This window comes from Microtus oregoni, unplaced genomic scaffold (assembly GCF_018167655.1).
Source record: "Microtus oregoni isolate MIOR12 unplaced genomic scaffold, Mior012 000074F_ref0000038, whole genome shotgun sequence".
Classification (NCBI taxonomy): domain Eukaryota; kingdom Metazoa; phylum Chordata; class Mammalia; order Rodentia; family Cricetidae; genus Microtus; species Microtus oregoni.
Genome location: NW_024544004.1, coordinates 2,360,280 through 2,383,297, shown reverse-complemented (window position 1 = coordinate 2,383,297; position 23,018 = coordinate 2,360,280). Strand labels below are relative to the sequence as shown.

At 40.7% G+C, this 23,018-nt stretch overlaps 2 protein-coding genes across 2 annotated transcripts in view; one reads left to right on the top strand and one right to left on the bottom strand.

Annotated features, from left to right (window-relative positions):
- Positions 1-19,882, top strand: part of LOC121441353 (MAP7 domain-containing protein 2-like) — a 78,758-nt gene extending 58,876 nt beyond the window's left edge. The window contains 7 exon segments of the mRNA XM_041642483.1: positions 7,478-7,682; positions 11,584-11,688; positions 13,043-13,099; positions 13,617-13,695; positions 14,560-14,746; positions 17,129-17,404; positions 19,776-19,882. Of these exon segments, the coding sequence (XP_041498417.1) occupies positions 7,478-7,682; positions 11,584-11,688; positions 13,043-13,099; positions 13,617-13,695; positions 14,560-14,746; positions 17,129-17,378 (883 nt within the window). The 3' untranslated portion in view covers positions 17,379-17,404; positions 19,776-19,882.
- A 2,722-nt stretch (positions 19,883-22,604) lies between these two features.
- LOC121441352 (40S ribosomal protein S25-like) lies at positions 22,605-23,018 on the bottom strand. The gene has a single exon (XM_041642482.1). The coding sequence runs from the start codon at positions 22,962-22,964 to the stop codon at positions 22,605-22,607; it is 360 nt and encodes a 119-aa protein (XP_041498416.1). The 5' UTR covers positions 22,965-23,018.

Genomic DNA, 23,018 nt, shown 5'->3' with positions numbered 1-23,018 from the left:
TCTCCCTTTTTAAAAAATTATTTATTTTATTTGTTTAATTGATTATACCAGTCCCAGTTCCCCCTTCTTCCTCGCTCTCTCCCCTCTCCCCCTTCCCCGCCTCTCCCCTTCCCCTCACTCCACCCTCATCTACTCCTCAGAGAGGTTAAGGTCTCCACTGGGAAGCCAGCTAGGTCTGTCCCATCATCTTGTTGATAGTTCCCCTTTTCTTTTCTTTCTTTTATTTTCAAGACAGGGTTTTTCTGTGTAGCCCTAGCTGTCCTGAAATTCACTCTATAGACCAGGCTGGCCTTCAACTCTTGAGATCCACTTGCCTCTCCCTCTCCCTCCCGAGTGCTGGGATTAAAGGTATATGCCTCCACTGCCTGGTATGTGGTTTCTGATTAAATGTTTGTTGATCTATTTTTTTTTACAGTTGAGAGGGGTACCTTCTTCAAATTCTGAACATCTCTGCTTATTTTCTTATTCCAGTCTTCTACATGTTTTGTTATTGTTGGATGGTATATTCAGGCTGGTTTGGGTGGGCTGGAAGTTATGTGAAGGGAAAGGTAATGTAATCATGGGATTTCAAATGACAGGCTTGGTAAAGGTAGCCACAGGAATACAACATCCCCAGAACAGGTGAGTGATATGATTGTTGCTGTTTACTTTAAAGAAAAAAAAGGAAAGTTGTTTACCTTCTTAGCTACTTTGTTCTCTCTCATTTCCTTAGCAGTTCAGCTGCAGAGAGACTTGGTTACCTTCCTGTCTTTATTTTTGCAACTCACACTATTCACACTTCCACACACTCTCCATTCTTTCATTACCAGATTCTTAATTTGATGTTTGGTTTCCTTTGGCTCTGTGGAACTTGTCCTTGCTTTTCTTGTCTTCCTGTATCTTACCTGTTAAATCCCCTTAGATATTACCTGGACTCCAAGCCCTTATTCCTTGATCAGCTTTTTAAAAAAATTTATAAAAAATTTAGCTATATATTTTTCTCCATTCCCCTCCTTCTTCTCCCCTCCCCTTCTCCCCTCTGCCATAGTTCCCATGCTCCCAGTTTACTCAGAAGATCTTGACTTTTTCTACTTCCCATGTAAATTAGATCCATGTATGTCTGTCTTAAGGTCCTCTTTGTTGTCTGGGTTCTTTGGGATTGTGAAATGTAGGCTGGTTTTCTTTGCTACATGTTTAAAAACCACTTATGAATGAGTACATGTGATAATTATTTTTGTGTGTGTCTGGGTTACCTCACTCAATGTTTTCTAGCTCCATCCATTTTCCTGCAAAATTTAAGATGTTGTTATTTTTCTCTGCTGTACAGTACTCCATTGTATAAACGGACCACATTTTCCTTATCCATTCTTCAGTCGAGGGGCATTTAGGCTGTTTCCAGATTCTGGCTATGACAAATAATGCTGCTATGAGCATAGTGGTATGATTGAGCATCCTTTGGCTATATACCCAAAAGTGGCATTGCTGTGTCTTAGGAAAGGTTATTTCCTAGTTTTCCAAGAAATCGCCATACTGATATCAAAGGGGCTGTGCCAGCTTGCATTCCCACCAGTAATGCAGGAGTGTTCCCTTTACCCCATAACCTCTCCAGCATAAGTTGTCATCAGTGTTTTTGATCTTGGCCATTCTTTTTTTTTAAAAAAAATATTTGTTTATTTATTTATTATGTATACAGTATTCTGCTTGTAGCACCAGAAGAGGCCCCAGATCTCATTACAGATGGTTGGGAGCCACTGTGTGGTTGCTGGGTATTGAACTCAGGACCTTTGGAAGAGCAGTCAGTGCTCTTAACCTCTGAGCCATCTCTCTAGCCCTGATCTTGGCCATTCTTACAGTTGTAAGATGGAATCTCAGAGTTGTTTTGATTTGTATTTCTTTGATGGCTAAGGATGTTGAGCATTTCCTTAAGTATCTTTCAACCATTTTAGATTTCTTAATCAGCCTTTTGCCTGAGAAGTCCTCCCTGAATACACTTATTTATATATACATATTTATACACATTTTCCCTGGCTTCAAAATATTTATGGCTGACAGTTCATGCAGCAATGTGTTAAGTGAACTTGTTCTCATCTCTCTTTCTGACTTCATTTTCTATTTACCTTGCATTTATCACCTATTTTTGAAGCTAACTGTAGCTTTGTTTTATAAATCTTCTGTACTTTCTGGAACACAGCGAAGATTCCTGAATCTGTGCCTAAGCCCTGAATTTAATCTAAAGCTGCATTGTCTATACCATAGTGCTTATGTATATGTAACTGTAAATTGAAGAAAATTCAATTCTTTAGCCTTGATAGACACATATCATTGTTTATAGCCACATGTGGCTAGTAGTTACCAGAATAAACACATAATTCTTTTTTTTTAATTTTATTGATTTTTATTGAGCTCTACATTTTTCTCTGCTTCCCTCCCTGCCTCTCCCCTCCCCCCTTCAATCCTCCCCCAAGGTCCCCATGCTCCCAATTTACACAGGAGATCTTGTCTTTTTCTACTTCCCATGTCTATTAGATCTATGTATGTCTCTCTTAGGGTCCTCATTGTTGTCTAGGTTCTCTGGGATTGTGGTTTGTAGGCTGGTTTTCTTAGCTTTATGTTTAAATACATGTGATAATTATCTTTCTGTGTCTGGGTTACCTCACTCAAAATGTTGTTTTCTAGCTCCATCCATTTTCCTGCAAAATTCAAGCTGTCGTTACTTTTTTTCTGCTGTGTAGTACTCCATTGTGTAAATTTACCACATTTTCCTTATCCATTCTTCGATTGAGGGCCATTTAGGTTGTTTCTCTGCTCTGGCTATGACAAACAATGCTGCTATGAACATAGTTGAGCACATGTCCTTGTGGCATGATTGAGCATCCTTTGGATATATACCCAACAGTGGTATTACTGGGTCTTAAGGAAGGTTAAAGAATAAATACATAATTCTATAAATTATTTCCTTCTCAGAAAGTTCTGTTAACGGGGCTGGAGCGATGGCTCAGTGGTTAAGAGCATTGCCTACTCTTCCAAAGGTCCTGAGTTCAACTCCCAGCAACCATATCGTGGCTCACAACCATCTGTAATGATGTCTGGTGCCCTCTTCTGGCCGGCAGACACACACACAATACAGAATATTGTATACATAATAAACAAATAAATAAAAAAAAAGAAAGTTCTGTTAACTAGCTTTTGTCTTTGGTCAAAACATATATATATATATATATATATATATATATATATATATATATAATTGTGTCCCATATTTACCTCAAATTCAGCATCTTGAAGGCATAAATTAGTATACATCACTCAGAGTTCTTGTTCATTTCATGTACTCCATGTTGTTCCAAAGTTAGACATCTCAGAGCTGCTTTCTCCATTTCCATTATCCTTCACATTACATCAGTTGTTATTTAAGTCTTCATTGGCACTCATCTTAGCATCTCTATTCTCCACTATGCTCCTCCCACACCAGATAGGTCAGCTAGACTGTATATGTGGAATCTTTTGTTTGTTTGTTTGTTTTTTCGAGACAGGGTTTCTCTGTGTAACTGGCTGTCCTTAAACTCGCTTTGTAGACCAGGCTGGCCTTGAATTCACAGAGATCTGCCTACCTCTGCCTCCCAAGTGCTGGGATTAAAGGCATGCACTGGCTGTTTGTGGAATCTTAACTGAGTGCTCCAGACCTCCCAGAGTTTGTCCACTGTCCACACTGTTTCCAGAGTGACTTTTCTTAAATAAATTATGGTTGTCCTTGCTAATGAGTCTTTTTTATTTTATTTTTGAGACAGGGTTTCTCTGTAGTTTTTGGTGCTTGTCCTGGAACTAGCTCTTGTAGATCATGCTGGCCTCGAACTCACAGAGATCCACCTGCCTTTGCCTCCTGAGTGCTGGGATTAAAGGTGTGCGCCACCACTGCCTGTCCCCTGCCTGGCTTCTTGCTAGTAAGTCTTGATTACAGGATTTATCCAAACCTACCAACAATTCTTCCCTGAACTGGCCATTCCTTGCTCCTCTGCCTTCTCTCTCTCTAGGCAAGCCTGCATCCCTCCTCATGTACTCTAGTATGCAGCTCCATACCACAAAAGCCTGGCTTGTGCTTTGTCTCCACATGAACTCATGCTCCTTGTCACATGATATGTCTTTCTTTCTCAAGATGCAGGTCAACTCACTTCTGTGGCCTTTCTGGTCCTGTATTGGGGAGGGAGCTGATTTCTTTCCTCTTTGAGCTTAGCTTCCAGCTGACTAACATAGCCTCATTTGTTCACAGGCTGTCTCCGTTTTCTAGTTAATAGTTTAAAAGGCCAGAGTACAGTCATGGATCACTGTTGGTTGGTGCTCAGTGAAGTGGAAGAAGCTCAACTAAAATGACATCAGTGACAACAGTGGGTTTAGTGGACTCACGGGCTGAAATTTCATGATGAAGGCAAAAGAAAAGGGTGTATACAGACTCACACAAGTAAAAAGAAAGAGACAGATTTGGAGGGGATGGTATTTAAGATGATGATATACCCAATAAGAAACCATGGAAAGGCAAAAAAGAATCAGTCTGAAAAGCTAAAAAGTAACCACCTGATAGAAGATAAACCTAGATGCCTGCAGAACACACAGATAGTTGGAAATAAAATAGAAGCCTGTGACCTAGATGAATCTGAGATTAATACACTTAATCCCAAATCAGTTTTCCTCTCTCTTGTCAGAATGTGAAGCTTTGATAGTGCCACATGCGAGGTGAGAAAGGAAAGTACCAGACAGCCTGGGGCTGGAACACAGTGGACATCTCTTGGAATAGGATCATCCTGACATCTGTTTTGAGTAGTTTCAATAGTTAAAGTTGCAGCATTGTGATTACCAGTTGAGAGAATGTAGCAAAAAAAATAAAGATACTTGCACTAAACTCTGAAAAGTCCAGTTATTGTCACCAGCTGTTGAGGGAAACACTGTCCAAATCATGGATCTGGGAGACTCCCTTTGAAGAAAGGGCTTACTAGGTGTTTTGGCTACTAGGCCCTAAGAGAGCAAAAAAGCTTGTCTAGTTCCAGATGGTTGTGATATCAGAGCTTTCTCAGATGCCCGCTTAGCAATCCTAGCCTCTGGACTTGGGGATAGCCCAAGATAAACAATGAGATTCTTGGAGTTGGGACAAGAAACCCGATACCCTAGATGCAATCTGGGAAAGACATTTGTAGAGACTAGCAAACAGGAGAGCTTCCTGGGATTACAGAATACATTCCATGTCAAAACTGAAACAATGGCTAGGAGCCCATATCAAAAAATACTTGAGTAAGGCTTCTCATGACCAGGCCACACAGCCAACCTGAAGTCATTGTCCAAATGAGAGTACAGGCCTGAATTTGCAGGCAGAGGTCTACAATGCTATTCATACCTGACTTCTGGCTACCTAAGTTTCTAGGTGGCAGGTGGTTTGGGTACAAGCTAGGGCAGGTGCTGGCCTTCCAAGTGTAGCAGCAAGGTAACACAGAGGTGGAGGGAGATAGGACAGCAACACTCAAGTGGCTAGAGTCTGTAAAGAGGGCCTCGAAGGAAATTTAGTGTTGTCAGACTGTTGCAAGACATACATACAGGTTTAGACTATATTTGTCTTGATATTTAGGCAATGAACATATTTTTGGAGATAAATTATTAAGAAGATGGGTATAAAGACAGGAAGCATCTTGAAATAGATAAGAAGGTAGCCATAAGCAGAAGGCAGATGGGAGAGAATTTAAGAGGGTGAATTGGGTTGCCTGAGACCTGAGTATTTTGCAGCCCATGCAAAGTTGTATGTAGAAGGGTAAAACTGGCATAGGAAGGAATGGGAACTAGCAAAAGAAGTAAGAGCAATGGGGAGGGGATGGAATTAACTGCACAAGTGGTAGTAGCATTTATGTCCTTTCCATATTAATCAGAACAAACAGGGAACATTCTCAGTCATAATACAGTGAATGAGTGAAATTTAAGAAGCAAGATGAAATGGCCCCAATTTTCTCTGTAAAGTAGTGGTAATTCTGTCAAGTAGAATGATGGTAAAGGTTGACAAAAAGTAATTGTCCATATAGAATCCAAGGGATGAGACTAAAAACATATCAGCTGAGGCTAAGGAACACAAGATTGATCAGCTTTGTGCCTTTCTCTAGCTAGTCCAGGAAGACAGGGAATGGCATGAGGACTAAGGACTACCCAGCCTGGGAATTGGGAAACAGAGTGGCCTCTGTGTCATCATAGGAATGCTCAGGTGGGGACTAGAGGCATGGGGGAGATCCTGAGGCAGAGAAGAGGGTAGAAGTTGTTTGTACAGTTCTCACTAGGGAAGGTCACCAAAGACGTAGAAGGATGAGCTAAGATCAGATCAAAGATTGATAGCAAAGATGAAACTTTTTCAATGAAAACTTAAAACACATAGGAATAGTGAACAGTGGAACTCACATATTCATTCACAAGACTAAACAATTAAAGGCCCAGCTCATCACTGGTGTGGGCAAATTATGACTCAAGAGGGTTTGAAGTGTTAAAGAATGAGAGATGGAGGCCATTATATGAAGACTCGCACCAGTGGCCAATGACAAGAGATATCCATTAACTACTGAATGGTAACACTTTCTGCTTGGTAGGGAAGAAGTCCTGGGATTGGATGGGTATGATAACAAGGATCAAGAGGATGACAGAACTGCTCACAGGTTTGGTGAACTCGAGATTAGTAAAAGAAAAGATTTCTACTGTATGAAGAGAAACTAGAGCCTAGAGGTAGTTTAGTGACAATGACAAATGTGGGCTTGGGTGGCCTATGCTAGAAGGCTGGTATAAAAGGATGAAATTGGGAGGTTCATACTTGAAAATTGTGAAATAGTTTCATATGAGAAGGCAGTCTTTTTATGCTACTTTTATAACTACTTTCATGGAGGTGTGGCTTTGCTGGTGGAAATGTGTCACTGTGGGGTGGGCTTTGAGATTTCCTATGCTTAGTCTACCACCCAGCATCTCAGCTGATTTTCTGTTGCCTTCTGAAGATGTAGGCAGCACTGTGTCTGCCTGCACACCACCATGCTCCCCACCAAGATAATAATGGAATAAACCTCTGAAACTGTAAGCCAGCCCCAATTAAATGTTTTCTCTTATAAGAAAAAAAATAAAACTACTTTCAAGGGAAGTGAAGTGTATGTAAGAGGGAATCTTTTCGGTATGAGAATGAGATTTCCGTGGATGCACGGAAAAGGATAAGCAGAGGTGGGTAGGTGTGTGGGAAGGAATGTATGTTTTCTGTGATAATGAGGTTTAAGGAGATTTAGGACCATAAGGGTGTTATTATAACACTTTCAGCCTCTCGCACTCTTGTTCACTTTCTCTGTCTCCGTGTCTCTCTCTCTCTCTCTCTCTCTCTCTCTCTCTCTCCCATGTATGTGTATGAACATGTTGAGCTTTACCTGCTATGGTCAGCACATGGTCTTTTAGCAGTTTGCCTTTGGAGTGTGTCATCCTCTAACAGTGCTTTTTTTCTCAAAAGGCTGGAAAAATAGGAATTGAAAAGAAAGGCAGAAGAGGAAAGGCTACGCCTAGAAGAAGCCCGTAAGCAAGAAGAAGAAAAGAAGCAACAGGAAGAAGAGAAAAGAAAGGCAGGAGAGAAGGCAAAACAGAAGGCTGAGGAGGAGCTGTTGTCAAAAGAGAAACAAGAAAAGGAAAAACAAGAAAAAGCCATCATTGAAAAGCAGGTACAGTCTGAAGTCTCAGACTTGTTTTTCAATGGTCTTAGTTAATATTGGGCAAAATTTGTTCAGTGTGAATGACTCATAATAATAACTTGAAGTTTTTTTTTTGTTTTTTTGTTTTATTTTTCGAGACAGGGTTTCTCCATAGTTTTTTGGTTCCTGTCCTTGAAGTAGTAAGGGCAGCGGGGCTGCATCCACAGCACCCCGGCTGCCTGCTTGGCGGCTAGCTTATGCCCCGAAATAATTACACGGACACTGTATTCATTTAATCACTGCTTGGCCCTTCTGCCCTAGCCCTTACTGGCTAATTCTGATATCCCGATCAACCCATCTCTAATAATCGGTGAGCACCGGTCTTACCGGGAAGATTCTAGCCTAGTCCATCCTGGGTCGGAGCTTCATGCCGGGAGCGGGGCATGGCGTCTCTCTCAGGAGTCTGCTCCCTAGAGGAGAGCTGTCAAGTCTCTGACCTCACTTCCTCTTCCTCCCAGTGTTCTGTCCTGTTTTCTCCTCCCACCTATCCTCTAACCAATAAAATGGGCCAGGGCAGTGCCTTTATTAGCCAATGACCTTCCTCCATCATTTCCCCTTTTTCGGTTTAAACAAAAAAAAGGCTTTAACTTTAACATAGCAAAAATACATATAACAAAACAGTTATCAAGTAAAAGTTACAATAATCTTTATCATAATTAAGGAAAACTATAACTATAACTAACTATTCTTAACTCCATCAAAGACACCAGAAAGATATAATATTACCTAAGTAAACAAGAACTAAGAAACTTCAAACTCTAGAAATGACAAAGATATCTCGCTGCCTGGACAGTCACCCAAAGTTCTTTTGTACCGTTGGGGCATCCATCTTCAGCCTTCAGGCCCATGGTATCCAGCAGACATTTCCATAAAGCAGGAAAATTCAAAGTCAGTTCAGTCACTATCTGTTGTGTCCTGCAGAATGTCTCGCAGACTCTTTCATGAATCAGGAACCCCGAAAGATCATCTCACCTTAGGCAAGTTCAGTAGTCCTCTCTCTGTGGGTTCTCTGTGTCCAGTTTATGCAATAGTCCAGGCAAGAGCAGTTTCTTGCCCAAATGGCTATCAAAACTCCATAACGAGCCTCTTCGATGCCCATCTTCCTCTTGAAGTACATTGGTGCTGCCAGGAGCAGAGTGTCTCATTGTCATGAAAAACCCTAAGTTATTAAAACATTAAATGTCCTATTCTGTAATCTTTGAAAGACATGAAGAATGTCTATCTAAAATATATCTCTATATATCTAGAAAATCTAACATATTTACAAGCTTTACTATTATCGATGATTATCCATTAACAACCTATATTTCTTAATTATACAGTACATATTTAAATGAACTACACAATCACAATACCTTAATCAAAATCAGAAACACTTATACATATAACAAAATTGACCTTAAATCTCTATCAATAAAGCAAAATCTATACTAATGCAAATTATTCATATCTATATCATATCCCCCTTTAAATGTAAAAGGACGTTTATAAACCATATTTGGGAACATGGGCGCAGTTTTTTCTCTCCAAACTGCTTCCTGCTGAATGGGGGCGTCGTTAATTAGGTCTTTCATGGTATAACCTGTGTGCTAGTTTCATCTCAGTTGGCAGTTGAGCGAAGCAATTTTCTGAAGATGTTCACTGCAACCCTTCAGGAGGGCGTGGTCCATCATACCAAATCGGAATAGAAGAAATGAACAGCGTCTCATCCTCTGTGAAAACAAAATAAGAAACTCCTTTCCAAAGCATCATGTCCTTAGATCCAAATTTCAAAGTTAAGGCATCAAAATATCTATGTCGGATTAGTTCAGCAGCATTTATCAATAAATATCTTTTAGCAGCTGTTGCTTCTTCCTCAGCATTCAAACAATTCAAAGAGAGCATAATAGCATACAGTATCAAGATTCTCTGTGTATTTTCCATCTTTGTGCAGCTTTGTTTTAACCTCTATTTCGTTTATTTTTACTTTTAACTTTTTGCTTTTTGAGACAGGTTCTCTGTATCTTTGACCTGAAGTAACTCTGTAAACCAGGCTTTGAACTCTCAGAGATCCGCCCGTCTCTGCCTCCCAGGCATTCAGGATTAAAGGTGTAAGCTACTACACCTTGAACTCACAGAGGTCTGTTTGCCTCTGCCTTCTAGGCACTGGGATTAAAGGCGTGTGCTACCACACACAACAACTCTCTTTCTTTTTTTGTTTTTTACTTTAAGAACTTCAACTTTTAGTCTGCCTATATTTTTAACACACTTTAAACCATTCAGAAATTTTCTTTGTCTTTGAATCTCTCTTTACTGTATATCTCTCTTTTTCTGACCACACGAGCCTTTAAATTACTGAGCAATATGGGTAGGATTAAAGGCGTGGCTTTGCCAGCTAGATCCAGTCCATTCCTTAGCTTTCCAGCCTCATGGCGGATATACAGGCTGTAGCCATGTTTACTGCAACAACTGTGTGGCATTTCAAGGTCCCTGCCAGCAAGTGAGCTACAACAGACAACACTCACGTCCTCTCTTGGTAGCCGGCCCTCCTGCCTCAAACGGTCAGAGTTTGCCCTGGCAGGACAGCCCAGAAAGCCAGCATTTTTAAATGGCGCAGCTTTTTTCCTGCTAAGGCTGAAAACCGAAAAGCATGCGTTCAGCTTTTCGTCAACACCGTTTAAGTGTTTCGTGGCAGGACCTCTTAATGAGCTGCAGGCTTTGCAGCTAAAGCTGAGTCAGGAAGCCTCTCTTAGATGAGGCGCTTGCTTGCCTCTAGTAAGCAGAGTAGAACTGAGAAAATGCTGCTACCAAGAAACCAGGCACAATGCTTTCATTTTGTTCTAGAATTACTTCCCAAGCTGTCTCAGGCTTTATGTGGAAGCAGTTGTCCACGTGGGCGCCATATGAAGTAGTAAGGGCAGCGGGGCTGCATCCACAGCACCCCGGCTGCCTGCTTGGCGGCTAGCTTATGCCCCGAAATAATTACACGGACACTGTATTCATTTAATCACTGCTTGGCCCTTCTGCCCTAGCCCTTACTGGCTAATTCTGATATCCCGATCAACCCATCTCTAATAATCGGTGAGCACCGGTCTTACCGGGAAGATTCTAGCCTAGTCCATCCTGGGTCGGAGCTTCATGCCGGGAGCGGGGCATGGCGTCTCTCTCAGGAGTCTGCTCCCTAGAGGAGAGCTGTCAAGTCTCTGACCTCACTTCCTCTTCCTCCCAGTGTTCTGTCCTGTTTTCTCCTCCCACCTATCCTCTAACCAATAAAATGGGCCAGGGCAGTGCCTTTATTAGCCAATGACCTTCCTCCATCATGTCCTGACACTAGCTCTTGTAGACCAGGCTGGCCTCGAACTCACAGAGATCCTCCTGCCTCTGCCTCCCGAGTGCTGTGATTAAAGGCGTGCGCCACCACTGCCCGGTTTAACTTGAAGTTTTTATATAAATTCCATGTGCTGGTTATTAAATATAACTTATATGGAATAAAGTGAAGTTATTAATGTGTGCCATGTGAGCTTGGATTTCTCTTGTAGAGGTAGACATTGGAATAAGAATTTGGGTGCCACTGGTTTATCTGGGAGAAAAATCCCATGAATCTGGAATGGGAATGAAGTCAGTATAAGTACACTGATGAATGTGGCTGAGTGCCTTTGGGATCTCTGAGGCTAAAGCTCATGACTTAGGATTTTCTTCCTGAGGAGTAAGGAAACTAGACAATTCACTTATCAAAACCTTATCAAAACTATTCCTTAGTGTGGAATACTGCTCCTTGGGGGAATTAACTTCTGAAATTGTCTACCTATGTGCATATTTCCTGGCCTGCTCACAAACACAGAGGCCTTCACCATATGTGAGAACTATTTCTTGGTTTATTTGTTTCTTTCAGAAGGAAACAGCAGAAGCAAAGGCACAGGAGGCTGTTAAACAGATGCGTTTAGAAAGAGAACAGATCATGCTGCAGATTGAGCAGGAACGACTGGAGAGGAAGAAGGTAAGAGTTGAGGGATCAGGAAGACTTAAGGAACAGAAAGTGAATCCAGTCTATATCTTTATTATGTTCTTTGTCATCATGTTCTATTGGTTACTGAGAAAGGAGTGATCATAAAGCTCCACTGGTGGGCTGGAGATGTAACCCAATGGTAAGATTATTTATCACATATAAGCTCATTTATTCAACCCTTAGCCCTGAAAACAATAGATCTCTTTTTGTGATTTCGAATTTTTCTATCTTGCCTTTCATTTCTGTCAGTTTTGTTACACACACACAGTGTATGTTAAAGCCTTGTTACTTGAATACATATCAGATAATTACATTTTTTTTGAATCGACAGATTTTTTTAATGAAATTCCCTTTTTAGTTCATTTTTTGTTTGTTTGTTTGCTTTTGAAGATGATGTTTCTTTGTAGTACTGGCTGTCCTGGAACTTACCCTGTAGATCAGGCTAGCCTTGAACTCAGAGATCTGCTTGTTTCTGCCTCCTGAGTGGAGTGTTGGGACTGAAGGCATGTGCCAACATTCCCAGTGTTAGCTCTAATACTATTTCTTAAAGTCTCCTTTGGCAGCCTTTTTATTTTTATTTTTATTTGTTTAGTTTCTCGAGACAGGGTTTCTCTGCAGCTTTGGAGTCTGTCCTGGAACTAGCTCTTGTAGACCAGGCTGGCCTCAAACTCACAGAGATCCGCCTGCCTCTGCCTCCTGAGTGCTGGGATTAAAGGAGTGCGCCACCACCACCCAGACAGGCTTTTTATGATTAATGTCTTGATGGTAAATCTTTTTCCATATTTTTCTTTTAACCTGTTTGTTTTTGTGAGCATCCTTTGTAAATAACATATAGTCAGGACTTGCTTTCTGAATCTAATATAACAGTTTTGTCTTTCAGTTGAAATATTTATTCCTTTTAAACAATCTACTTACATATAAAGTTGGATTTAAGGAGACTGATTATGAAGGACTGTTTTTGTGGTATCCTGGGCCCAGTGTGGGCTTTGTATTGCTGTAGGTCTAGGAGCTAAGAGATCTGTGACCCATCCTGAACTACTATTCAACTTTGCTTTCTATAGCAGTCCTCTTGAATGACATTTAAGGAGGAGAAAGCTGGTATACAAACTGTATGTTAGTTCTAGATCTGTATTTGTGTACTCCTTTGACCTTGTTTGTAGCAGTGGAAGACTTCTGCAGAACCAATGGAAACCTTTCTCTGGTACTTTTCATCTGCTGACATTAATCTTTTACATGTTTTCAAGAAATATGAATTGCATATGGAGCCAGCTTTTAAAAAACTTTATTCTTACTTAATTTAATTTATTCTTACATTTTTTTATTCTCTTACACATTCCACACACAGAGAATAGATGAAATCATGAAGAGAACAAGGAAGAGTGATGCGTCTCTAGAAGTGAAGGTGGGAATTCAGATAACCATTATGTCGTGAGTGAAGAAGAGCAGAATACATTTAGTGATGTTGAAGGTTTGAGACAAATGTCTAGAAAAAATAGACTTATCCTCTTCTGTTCAAGACAAGGCTCAGGACGGAACTGAGACCTGAAAGGAAAGAGAAATTTCAGAGATGAAGAAAGTAAAAGATTCCCTCAGAGCAGTGGGATAGTGACACAAGGAAAGACACAGTAGTTTGAAGAGAAAAGTGACATAATAATTAATAAAAACACAGAGCATCAAAGAATCACTTCCTGCTATGTCCCAGAAGGGTTCTGAATACTCCCTGGTGCTTTAAAAAAGTGTTTTTCTTTATAGTGTCAATATTTCAACCTTTAGTGCCTTCCTAATTTCTTCTCCAGTCATTGCCATTGAGTTTTTAAAAACTTTTATTTCCTTTTATAGTTATTTTTTATTGGATACTTTTTCTTTTTTTTTCTCCCTTCCCCATTCTTTTGTAGTCATCCCCTTCTGTTTGTTTCTAGAAGGAAGACCCCAAAGTAGAGATTCAGCCTGTGGTAGATGTGGAAAATAAGACAAGACCAGTTGTCCCCAACAAAATAGGTGAGTGTGAGGTCTGGTGTCTGGGTCCTTTAGGTGAGGAGGACTAGTGAACATTACTGCTGGGGCTGGGGTTCAGGGGAGTGCAGCTAGGTCCCAAGGCAGTGTGGCTGCTGGCCGTTTTGCCTCCTGAGACATCTTTCCAGCATAAGGACTGTTGACTCCATTTGGGAAACCACTGCCTTTCTCACCTGCTCTAATAACTGATGCATGGCCCAGGATGCTTTCCAGGGACCTTGACTATACATCAGGTGTAGTGATATTTCGTTTGTATTTTAAGAGATAAAGCTTGTCTGAAGGTCAGAGAGTGAAACAGCCTCATTGGTCAGCCATACATACCAGGCAGTGGTGACACACACCTTTAATCCCAGTAGTCACACTAGTTTACCAAAAAAACTGGGTGGTATTGGTGCACGCCTTTAATTCAACCACTAGAGAAGTATATAAGACAGGAGAAGACAGCTCTCAGTTTGGTCTCATTCTGAGAATTCCTGGAGGCAGGATTACCATTTCAGACTGAGGTAGAGGTAAGAGGCCAGTGACTGGCTGCTTTGTTCATCTGACCTTCAGGTTGAGCCCCACTATCTATCGCTGAGTTTTTATTATTTGTGCTACAATCAGGTATTACTAAGAACTGGCTTATCTCTTAAACTGAGGCCCTGTAGACACTGATAGTTTGATCATATTTTCTTCTCCTTTGTGAAGCTGATTGCATGGAGTTATTGGCAGTTCTTTCCACTAAACAAACAAAAAGACCCCATTGTATTACTGGTGAAAGGATGAAAATAATTGCCTGGTTATGTGTTTCTTACTACTTTATCAAATTTGAAAGTTTTGATTCATCTGAAGACTTGTGTTCTTGATCAGAAATCAGTGGATTGAACACCTGTCAGGAAGTAAATGACTCAGAGCATGCTGCTCCAGAAACCTTTCCCCAAGACATTTTCTCCAATGGTCTTAAACCAGTTGGGGCACCTGTTCATCTGGAGGGCCTTGATGGGAAATCCAACAGTCTGGATGATTCAACTGAAGAAGTTCAATCTATGGATGTGAGGTATGTTATTTATTTTGCATTTAAATTTTATCTCTTTGCCATTTACTGCCAGTTGCTCCATCTTTTCCCACCTTTTTCATTTCTTTTAGTTGTTTGTTTACAATACACCTTTTCTTATTTTATCTCTTCATTCATCTTCCCCATCCATAATGAAATCTCCTCGAAAGGAGGTTTTGTTGGTATAGAAAAGGTGTCACTGGTGTAATATAAGTGTCTTGAGTTTGGCATCCTAGAAGCAGAACGGAAGATGGGTTTTCATGGCTTGTCATTTACTGGAGAAAGACTGTAGAGGGAGGGAAGGCACTAAGCAAGATGTGTTCTCAATCTCCCGGGAAATCTAAAGGTTGGTTTTCCACCTGGGCATCATTTTTTTAAATGTATTTATTTATTATATATACAGTATTCTGTCTGTCTGTATGCTTGCTGGCCAGAAGAGAGCACCAGATCTCATTACAGATGGCTGTGAGCCACCATGTGGTTGCTGGGAATTGAACTCAGGACCTCTGGAAGAGCAGTCAGTGCTCTTAACCTCTGAGCCATCTCTCCAGCCCCAGGGCATCATTTTTTATCGCTATATTTGGTAATATATATTAGTCATTCAGTGTGGACAAGGCACTGCATGTTGGATGATGCAGGAGTAACTGTGACCATAATGGCTCCTGTTAGTTAAAAGAAATTGTCGAAAGTAAAGGAAGCAGCTGTGAATCTTTGACTATGCAGCACTCTGAAGCTGGGAAGTAGGTGCACCTGCAAGTAAAGGAGGTATAGCCCAACCACCAACGGGGTCTCCTGTGTCTACAAAGTCACCAGCAGAGAAAATTCTGTATAGACTGATAGTGGGGCTCCCCACCAACCCTCTACTGGATATTCCCATATCCCCAACACAGCCTTCCCCTGACTGATGCCACTCTGCTCCCAGGAAAGAAAAATAGAGGTAATCATAACTGTTAACACACCCATATTGAGCCAAGTGTGCTTTATTTTATGTTTTGGGATTTTTTGTGTTGAGGGGAGGAAGACATGGTACCACTGGCTAGGATTCATAAAAGTGAATGGGCTTCATACACTGAATTTTTAGAGAGAGACATCTACTGAAACCACATGTAAGCTTATGGTGGCATTCTCTTTATTGTTGTTGATGGTGGTTGTAGTTGGCTTTTTTGAGACAGAGTTTCATGTAGCTCAGGCTGGCCTCAAAAATCACTGTGTGCTTCACACTGACCTTGAACTTTTAATTCTCCTAAGTAATGGTATTGTAGGTATGTGCACCCATGTCCAAATTTTCTCTGTGTTCTTGAGTTGAAATGAAGGGAATTGTGTGGAAAGGTGTGGGTGGGGCCAGATGTTTCTACTTAATAAGGCAGCTTGCACAGATACTCAAAGATCTTAGGTCAGTTACTGTGCCTTACCGTGGCTCAGGTGTGAGGGCAGTAGATCCTTTGAGCTTCTACAAATCGACTGGGTTTTCTAGTTTCTTCCCTAAGGTCTCATGAAGGAAGAAGAGACTGGCATCAGCCTTATTCTAGAGGTTAAGAGTCTTCTGGGACAGGCCCTTCATTCCTAGCCTACTAGTCTTCTGGACCTGGATATGTTCCTTTGCATATCCTATGGCAGACAGCAACAGTGAAACGCCTCTTATCTCTAGGGAAAGGAAGAAAAAGCTAGCCTCAGCTGGGTACATTTAGATAAGTCCGGGTGGATTGGAAGCCTGGTTTTAGAAAGGCAGTGGTTCAGATTGGGTCTGTAGTTGCCCAGGGTTACAGTGCGTTCCATGTTCCCATTCTCCAACCTTAACTAAGCACATACTTACTTCACTTCATGTGGCCCGGCATCAACTATTCTCAGCATAGTTATTTCACATCTCAAAAGAGTAGTAGGAGGAAGAAAAAAAATTCTTCTTCCCACTTTACAGGGGGAGGAAACTGAGGCCAAGGACAGAAAAAAGCAGCTCACCATAGACAATACTGCTGTAAGGGCAGCACCAGGAGACCCCAGGGCAAATTAGGGCCCTTTTCAGCTCACTTCGAACTTTTAGTCTTTACTTACTCTTGGAATGTCCCAGCCTAAAAGCTCCGGGAGGGCATTGCTTCTCTGTAATAATGTGGTGGTGCCTGTAGGTTTTTTCCTTTCAACCCTCAGACACTGAGTTCACTCTTCTTCACTGCCCTGCCTGCCTGCTTCCCTTGTTCTCATCTACAAGGATTTTGTGTCTACCCGCTTACCAGATGTGAACTCAGTTGTTGTTTTCTTACCTCATCTTTTCCATAACAGCAGTATAGCAAAACCACACAAAAAGGACAAAGTACATTAACACATCATGTTTTATTCTCATGTTTTCTCTCCTCTCTGTCTCTCATTCTATGTTTCCCTCATCTCTTCTAGTCCTGTTTCCAAAGAAGAGCTTATATTCATCCCAGAATTTTCACCAGTGAGTGAAATGATTCCTGGAATGTCTCTGGACCAAAATGGAACTGGTAATGCCCGGGCACTTCAAGATATCTTAGATTTCACTGGCCCGCCTACGTTCCCCAAGAAATCCAGTGAAAATCTCAGCCTTGATGACTGTAACAAAAACCTCATCGAAGGATTTAACAGTCCTGGGCAAGAAACTACTATGAACACCTTCTGTTGACAAAGACAGCATTCTTTTAATGAAAGGTATAGCCTTTTAATGATACTCTAAATATATAATTCCCCAACTGAGATTTGTAAAGATTGAATAAATACCACCCAGCCTCTTGAACAACTAATTTTATTTGAAAATAACAAATAAAAAATTGAAAATAAATGAATATTTATTGCAGCACACACAGAAGGAGAAAGAGTCTAAGTAATTCCTTTATATGTGAGTCCCTAATGTAGTATCCTACTCACGTTGTCCTCTTTGTTTGGAGTTTTGGGTAGAAAGGTTGAGAACGTTTGATGGCCAATCTATTTCAGGTAGCATCTTTTTCAGAGGCCAGGAGAGAATACTGAGGGTAATTCTTCCAAAGAGAACTTCTCCTATTAGTTTTCTTCCATGACATCCCATTCTCTACCTATAAACACTCATACAGACTGATGAATTAAATGGTCAGCTGTTCTATTGATCTATTCTGGATCCTTCCCAACCAGACATCTGTTTTTGGATCCTAACTTAAGTGAGAGAGGAAAGGTTTTCCCCCACCACTGAGCTTGTTTGTTGCCAAAGTGCTTTTGTTCTCACTGGCACTCTGATGCTCACTCTTTTCTGATTTCTCAGTTTCTATCATTTTGGCCTCTGGAGTTTCTTATTCTCTCCCTTTACCCCTCTCCATGCTGTGTTTTACATGCTAAGCTCATATTCTACTACTGAACAACACTGGTCACTCTCTTGTTGAGAGTCTTTATCAGTTATATGCACTATACACTTGTGTACACTTATATTTTACATTTGATTTATTTCACTTTAGGACTTTTTTTTTGGGGGGGGTGGTTCGAGACAGGGTTTCTCTGTGGTTTTGGAGCCTGTCCTGGAACTAGCTCTTGTAGACCAGGCTGGTCTCGAACTCACTTTAGGACTTTTAAAAAATATTTTAAGTGTGTGTGATACACACAGGAGTGAAGGCCCTGGAGGTCAGAGGCATCACATGTCCCCTGGATCTGGAGTTACAGGCAGTTGTAAACCTCCTGACATAAGTACTGGGAATCAAATTCAGGTCCTGTGCAAGAACAGTAAGCACTCTTAATCACTGAGCCATCTCTCCAGCCCCTGGGACTTATTTTTGAACAGTGCAAACATAGTTAGGGTCTATAATCAAATCCTTGGAGAAGTTAGTAATTTCTATTGCTCCTGCCATTTTATATTAATTTTTCGGGTTTTTTTGTGTATGGTGTCTGCTTGTGTGTGCACAAGTGCTCTTCACCATATTCCTTTGAGACAGGGTCTGTCACTAAACCTGGAGCTAACTTTTTTGGCTAGGTTATCTGAACAATGAGCTGCAGCAATCCCACCCCCACCCTACACTGTGATTACCAGTACCTGTGGCCACGTACATCTTCTATGTGTGTGCTGGGGAATCTGTACTCATACTGATGCCTTCACAGCGAGCACTTTTCCTACTGAGCTTTCTTCTCAGTCCTCCTGTCATTGGACACTCTTAAAAAGGGTTTTAGGCTCTTATAATTCCATCACTTTTTTTATGGTTCTGTATTCTTCTAATAGAAATTTGATTCCTAACCTGATTTAGTGTAATTTTTATATCCAAATACAGTAATAGAACGGGAAGACTACAAAGTTGTATTTTGTGTACTTATTTCCACCTGACCTCAGTCCTTGCCTGTAGAATCTATAGTATAGACAGTGGGCTCTCGAGACTCCTTCAGTCAGTTTTCTGCAGAGTCCCTGGAGTCCTTTGACACAGGAGAGGAAATACAAAACAAGCCACTTTTAATATTTTGAGAGAGGATCTCACATAGACTAGGTTGACCTTGAACTTATGTAGACTAGAATGATCTTGAACTTCTGCAAGAGTGGCTGCTTTCTTGAACACTGAAAATGCAAATTTACCTGAGCATTCTGTCTCCTTGACAGTTGCATGACTTAGTATTCATTAAGAGGTTTCTTTTGTTGTTAGTATACCTTGATTTAATTAACTTCCATTCAATTCACTTACCTCACTATCCAACTTTAGACTAGTGCCCAAATCCTTCTAAACCAATGGTGGTTTATTGCCACAGTGCTTGAGATATTAAACACTTCATGGTTTGTATGCAAGGACAATCTTGGTGGCTTGGAGCATCCCATTCTTTCATCCTTCCTGAAACTGTGCACTACTCCTACTTCCTCATTGGAGAACTGTTCTTCGCTCAAGGGCAGAAAATCTCAAAACATCTGCCAATTTTAAAGAAGTCCCATATGAGGAACATTTGACCCTACTAAAAGAATGATTCTGTAAAAACTGCTACTCTATTTTTCTTGAGAAATACTGTATTAGCCAAGGAAGAACTAGAGTGCAAGATACTGGTTTCTGCCTTGGTCTTACCTGGTTTTGCTTTTGAATTGACACAGGTGGTGTTTGGATCACCCATGAAGCTGTCGGTATTAAATCTGAGCTGCTAGCCACCTGAAGAAGCTTCTTTCGCCTTTAACCGCTGGATTCCAAATTACTAGATCAAGAATGTAACTGTATTCCTAGGTTGTTTGGCAAACACTGGCCTCTCTTGGTAGAAACCTTGAGATTTTTGCCTTGTTGGGCTTTAGCAAAGTTTCATTTTATGATCCTATTTATGAGCTTCAGCTGCTGCTAAAGCATTTCCTTGTCCTTCTCTGATATCATATCCTGCGTGATGCTGGCTGGGAACCTCACTTTAGGACACTTGCATTCCCAGAGTTGGAGCACATAGACATTTAGATGTCTCTTCCTATAAAAATCTTCTATTTATCCACACTCTAGTTAAACATGTACTTGACCTGGGCTGCTTATATTCCTGTATTTTTTTAGTGGGGGAGAAATCTAGCCATTTTCTCTCCCTTTCAGGTTTCTGTTAATTTATTGTTATTATTAAGCTTCATCACCTGCAGAACATTATCCCATATTACTTGTTTGGACATTAAGTAAGTTCGGTTGAATAAATAATTAAATAGTGGAAATTATTTCTTTCCCCTTATGCATACATGGGCAACATAAGATAGCAAGGACCTTTTCATATCATGCCTTTAAAATCTTCAAATTGTCACTCCAAACCATTGAATGACTTTTCAGTTGAATGAATCACGTCTCCTGCAGGTGGTTGTTTTTATGGTTTTGCTATTGTTTTTATATTGGATCTTGGGAGATTCTTTTTGTTCGCTCCTATGTTTGCTTAACTGTAATAAAAAAAGTCACAGTGCTTTGAAAAGGGGCCTCAAGTTGGTCCCAGTATGTCACTTTAATAGACTTTAACGTTAAAAAGTCTGAACGTGGAAAAATGACACTAGAATGTATCACTCCATACATTTTATGCCATATAATGCTATATTTAAAATTTGCATTTCTTGTGGTGAAATGTAGCTTTACTATTAAAATGACCTTTTCTTTGGAACTTTTTGTTTTGACTTTACCTTAAGCCTTTTGAAAAGATCTGTAATTTTGAGATTTACAACCAAGAGATATAAACAAATCTCAGTAGTGATCTTGTTCTGTACTTTTAAAGCTGGTACAGTTTAAGAATGTATTAGTCTCAGAAGCTATGTATGTTTATGTGATATAGTCTAAATAAAATGCATACCACTAAAAATGTGCCCTTGACCTTGATGAATATATCAAAGGAGATATATCTTTTATGACAAGCACACAGATGATAGCATGGCTTGACATCTAAAAATATAACCGGGCATTTTTCTTTTCTTTTCTTTTCTTTTCTTTTCTTTTCTTTTTTTTTTTGATTTTTGAGACAGGGTTTCTCCGTAGCTTTTGGTTCCTGTCCTGGAACTAGCTCTTGTAGACCAGGCTGGCCTCGAACTCACAGAGATCCACCTCCCTCTGCCTCCCTAGTGCTGGGATTAAAGGCGTGCGCCACCACCGCCCGGCCTGGGCATTTTTATTAAAGCTTTATTTTGCTACGCATCCATCTCATTGAGCTCCATTGTACCTCACAGCACACTGTGATCATGTGATGCCTCATTTGCATGATGTGCACATTCTGTTTAATGTTAAATACATTTTCATTGAAGAGTCTGATGGTTTGCTGGTGTTTTGTTTCTGTACACTCAGTAAAGAAACTTGCCGAAACCAATTTAGATTTTTAAAACCTGAAACCAGGTAGAGCAAAAAGACCAATTGATTTCTGTGTAGGTGTTCTTTCTCTGCCAAATCATTAAAAATTCCTCAGTTGTCAGTGCCAAGTGGAGCTGTGACTTTGGTGGTGGCCTGTCCCTAGAACATGATGAACTTCAGAGAATGTTAGGTTGCTGTGCTTTCATACAAGAAATGGTTCAAGCAGTTGTTAGCTAAGTGAAGAAATAACTGATTGTGGTATAATTGATGAGACTTTGATATAGTATTTTGGCATTCAGATGAATGTAGTGGTAGTATTGGTTCTTACTTTCAAGGATGTGGAAACCCCAGACCTGATGTTTTTTTTTTATGCTTGTGGTGTGATTTTTCCTGGGGAGATATGAACAAGTATCTGTTCACCCAAGATAGGCACTGACAGTGACAGAAACTCAAGCCTGGCTTAGTGAACCAGTTAGTTTATTGGGGTTCCTTCAGGTGTATGGACAAGAGATCATTTACAGACACACAGATGAATGAACAGTAACTGTATCACATAAAAAACTACCTCAGTGTGGTGATGACTCTCAAAAACTCAATTGCTGGTATAACGACTAACTGGAGGTTTCTCATTCAGTCTTGCCCTGCATCTGCTTTTAAAATAACCACTCAGGGGCTTGAGAGATAGCGCAGAGATTAAGAGCACTTCCTGCTCTTCCAAAGGTCCTAAATTCAATTCCTACCACCCACATGGTGGCTCACAACCATTTATAATAGCATATTTGAAGCCCTCTTCTGGCTTGCAGTATACATTCAGGTAGAACACTGTATATATAATAAATTAATTAATTAAAATAAAATAACCACTCAGAGGCTTAATATTAATTACATACTGTGGCCTGTTAGCTCAGCCTTATTAGTAAATAGCTCTTACAACTTTCTTTTAGTTTATATTTTACTGTGTGGCTCATGGCTTTTTACATCTTGCTTCCCTGGCAGCTGCTTGTGCCTCCCTTGTCCATCTTCTTTCTCTGTGCATTCAGTTTGGCTTTTCCTGCCTAGATATTCTGCCCTGTGCTTTTTTTTTGATTTAATAAAGCTTTATTTTTCCAAAAGTACAGCTAATTGAACCTGTTCATGCATCTTCACCAGCAGCTGGGGCACTTTGTGTTTCTGGTGTAAATTACTTGGGCTCTGTGCTTTGAAACCAGCTTGATAAGCCCTTTACTAAGGAGCTCCTGAAGAGCTGCCCTGGCCAAGGAACCGCGAATCTTCAGTCTCTCAGAGACCACGGCTGGAGTAATAAGTTTATAGTTGGGCACTTCCTTACAGAGCTTGTCGTATGTAGCCTTGTCAAACAGGACTAGATTGTTGAGCTTGTCCCGAACTTTGCCTTTGGACCACTTCTTCTTTTTGGCCTTGCCACCGGACTTATTTACTGGGTCTTTGTCTTTTTTGGCCGACTTTCCGGCATCTTTCTTCTTCTTGTCATCCTTGGGCGGCATGATGAAGTTCGGAGAGTGGCGACGACCACTGCAGCCTCCCTAAGATGTCGGGAA

Bases quoted from the DNA above. Each gene is read 5' to 3' on its own strand.
- LOC121441352 (XM_041642482.1), bottom strand. From the start codon at position 22,964: ATGCCGCCCAAGGATGACAAGAAGAAGAAAGATGCCGGAAAGTCGGCC.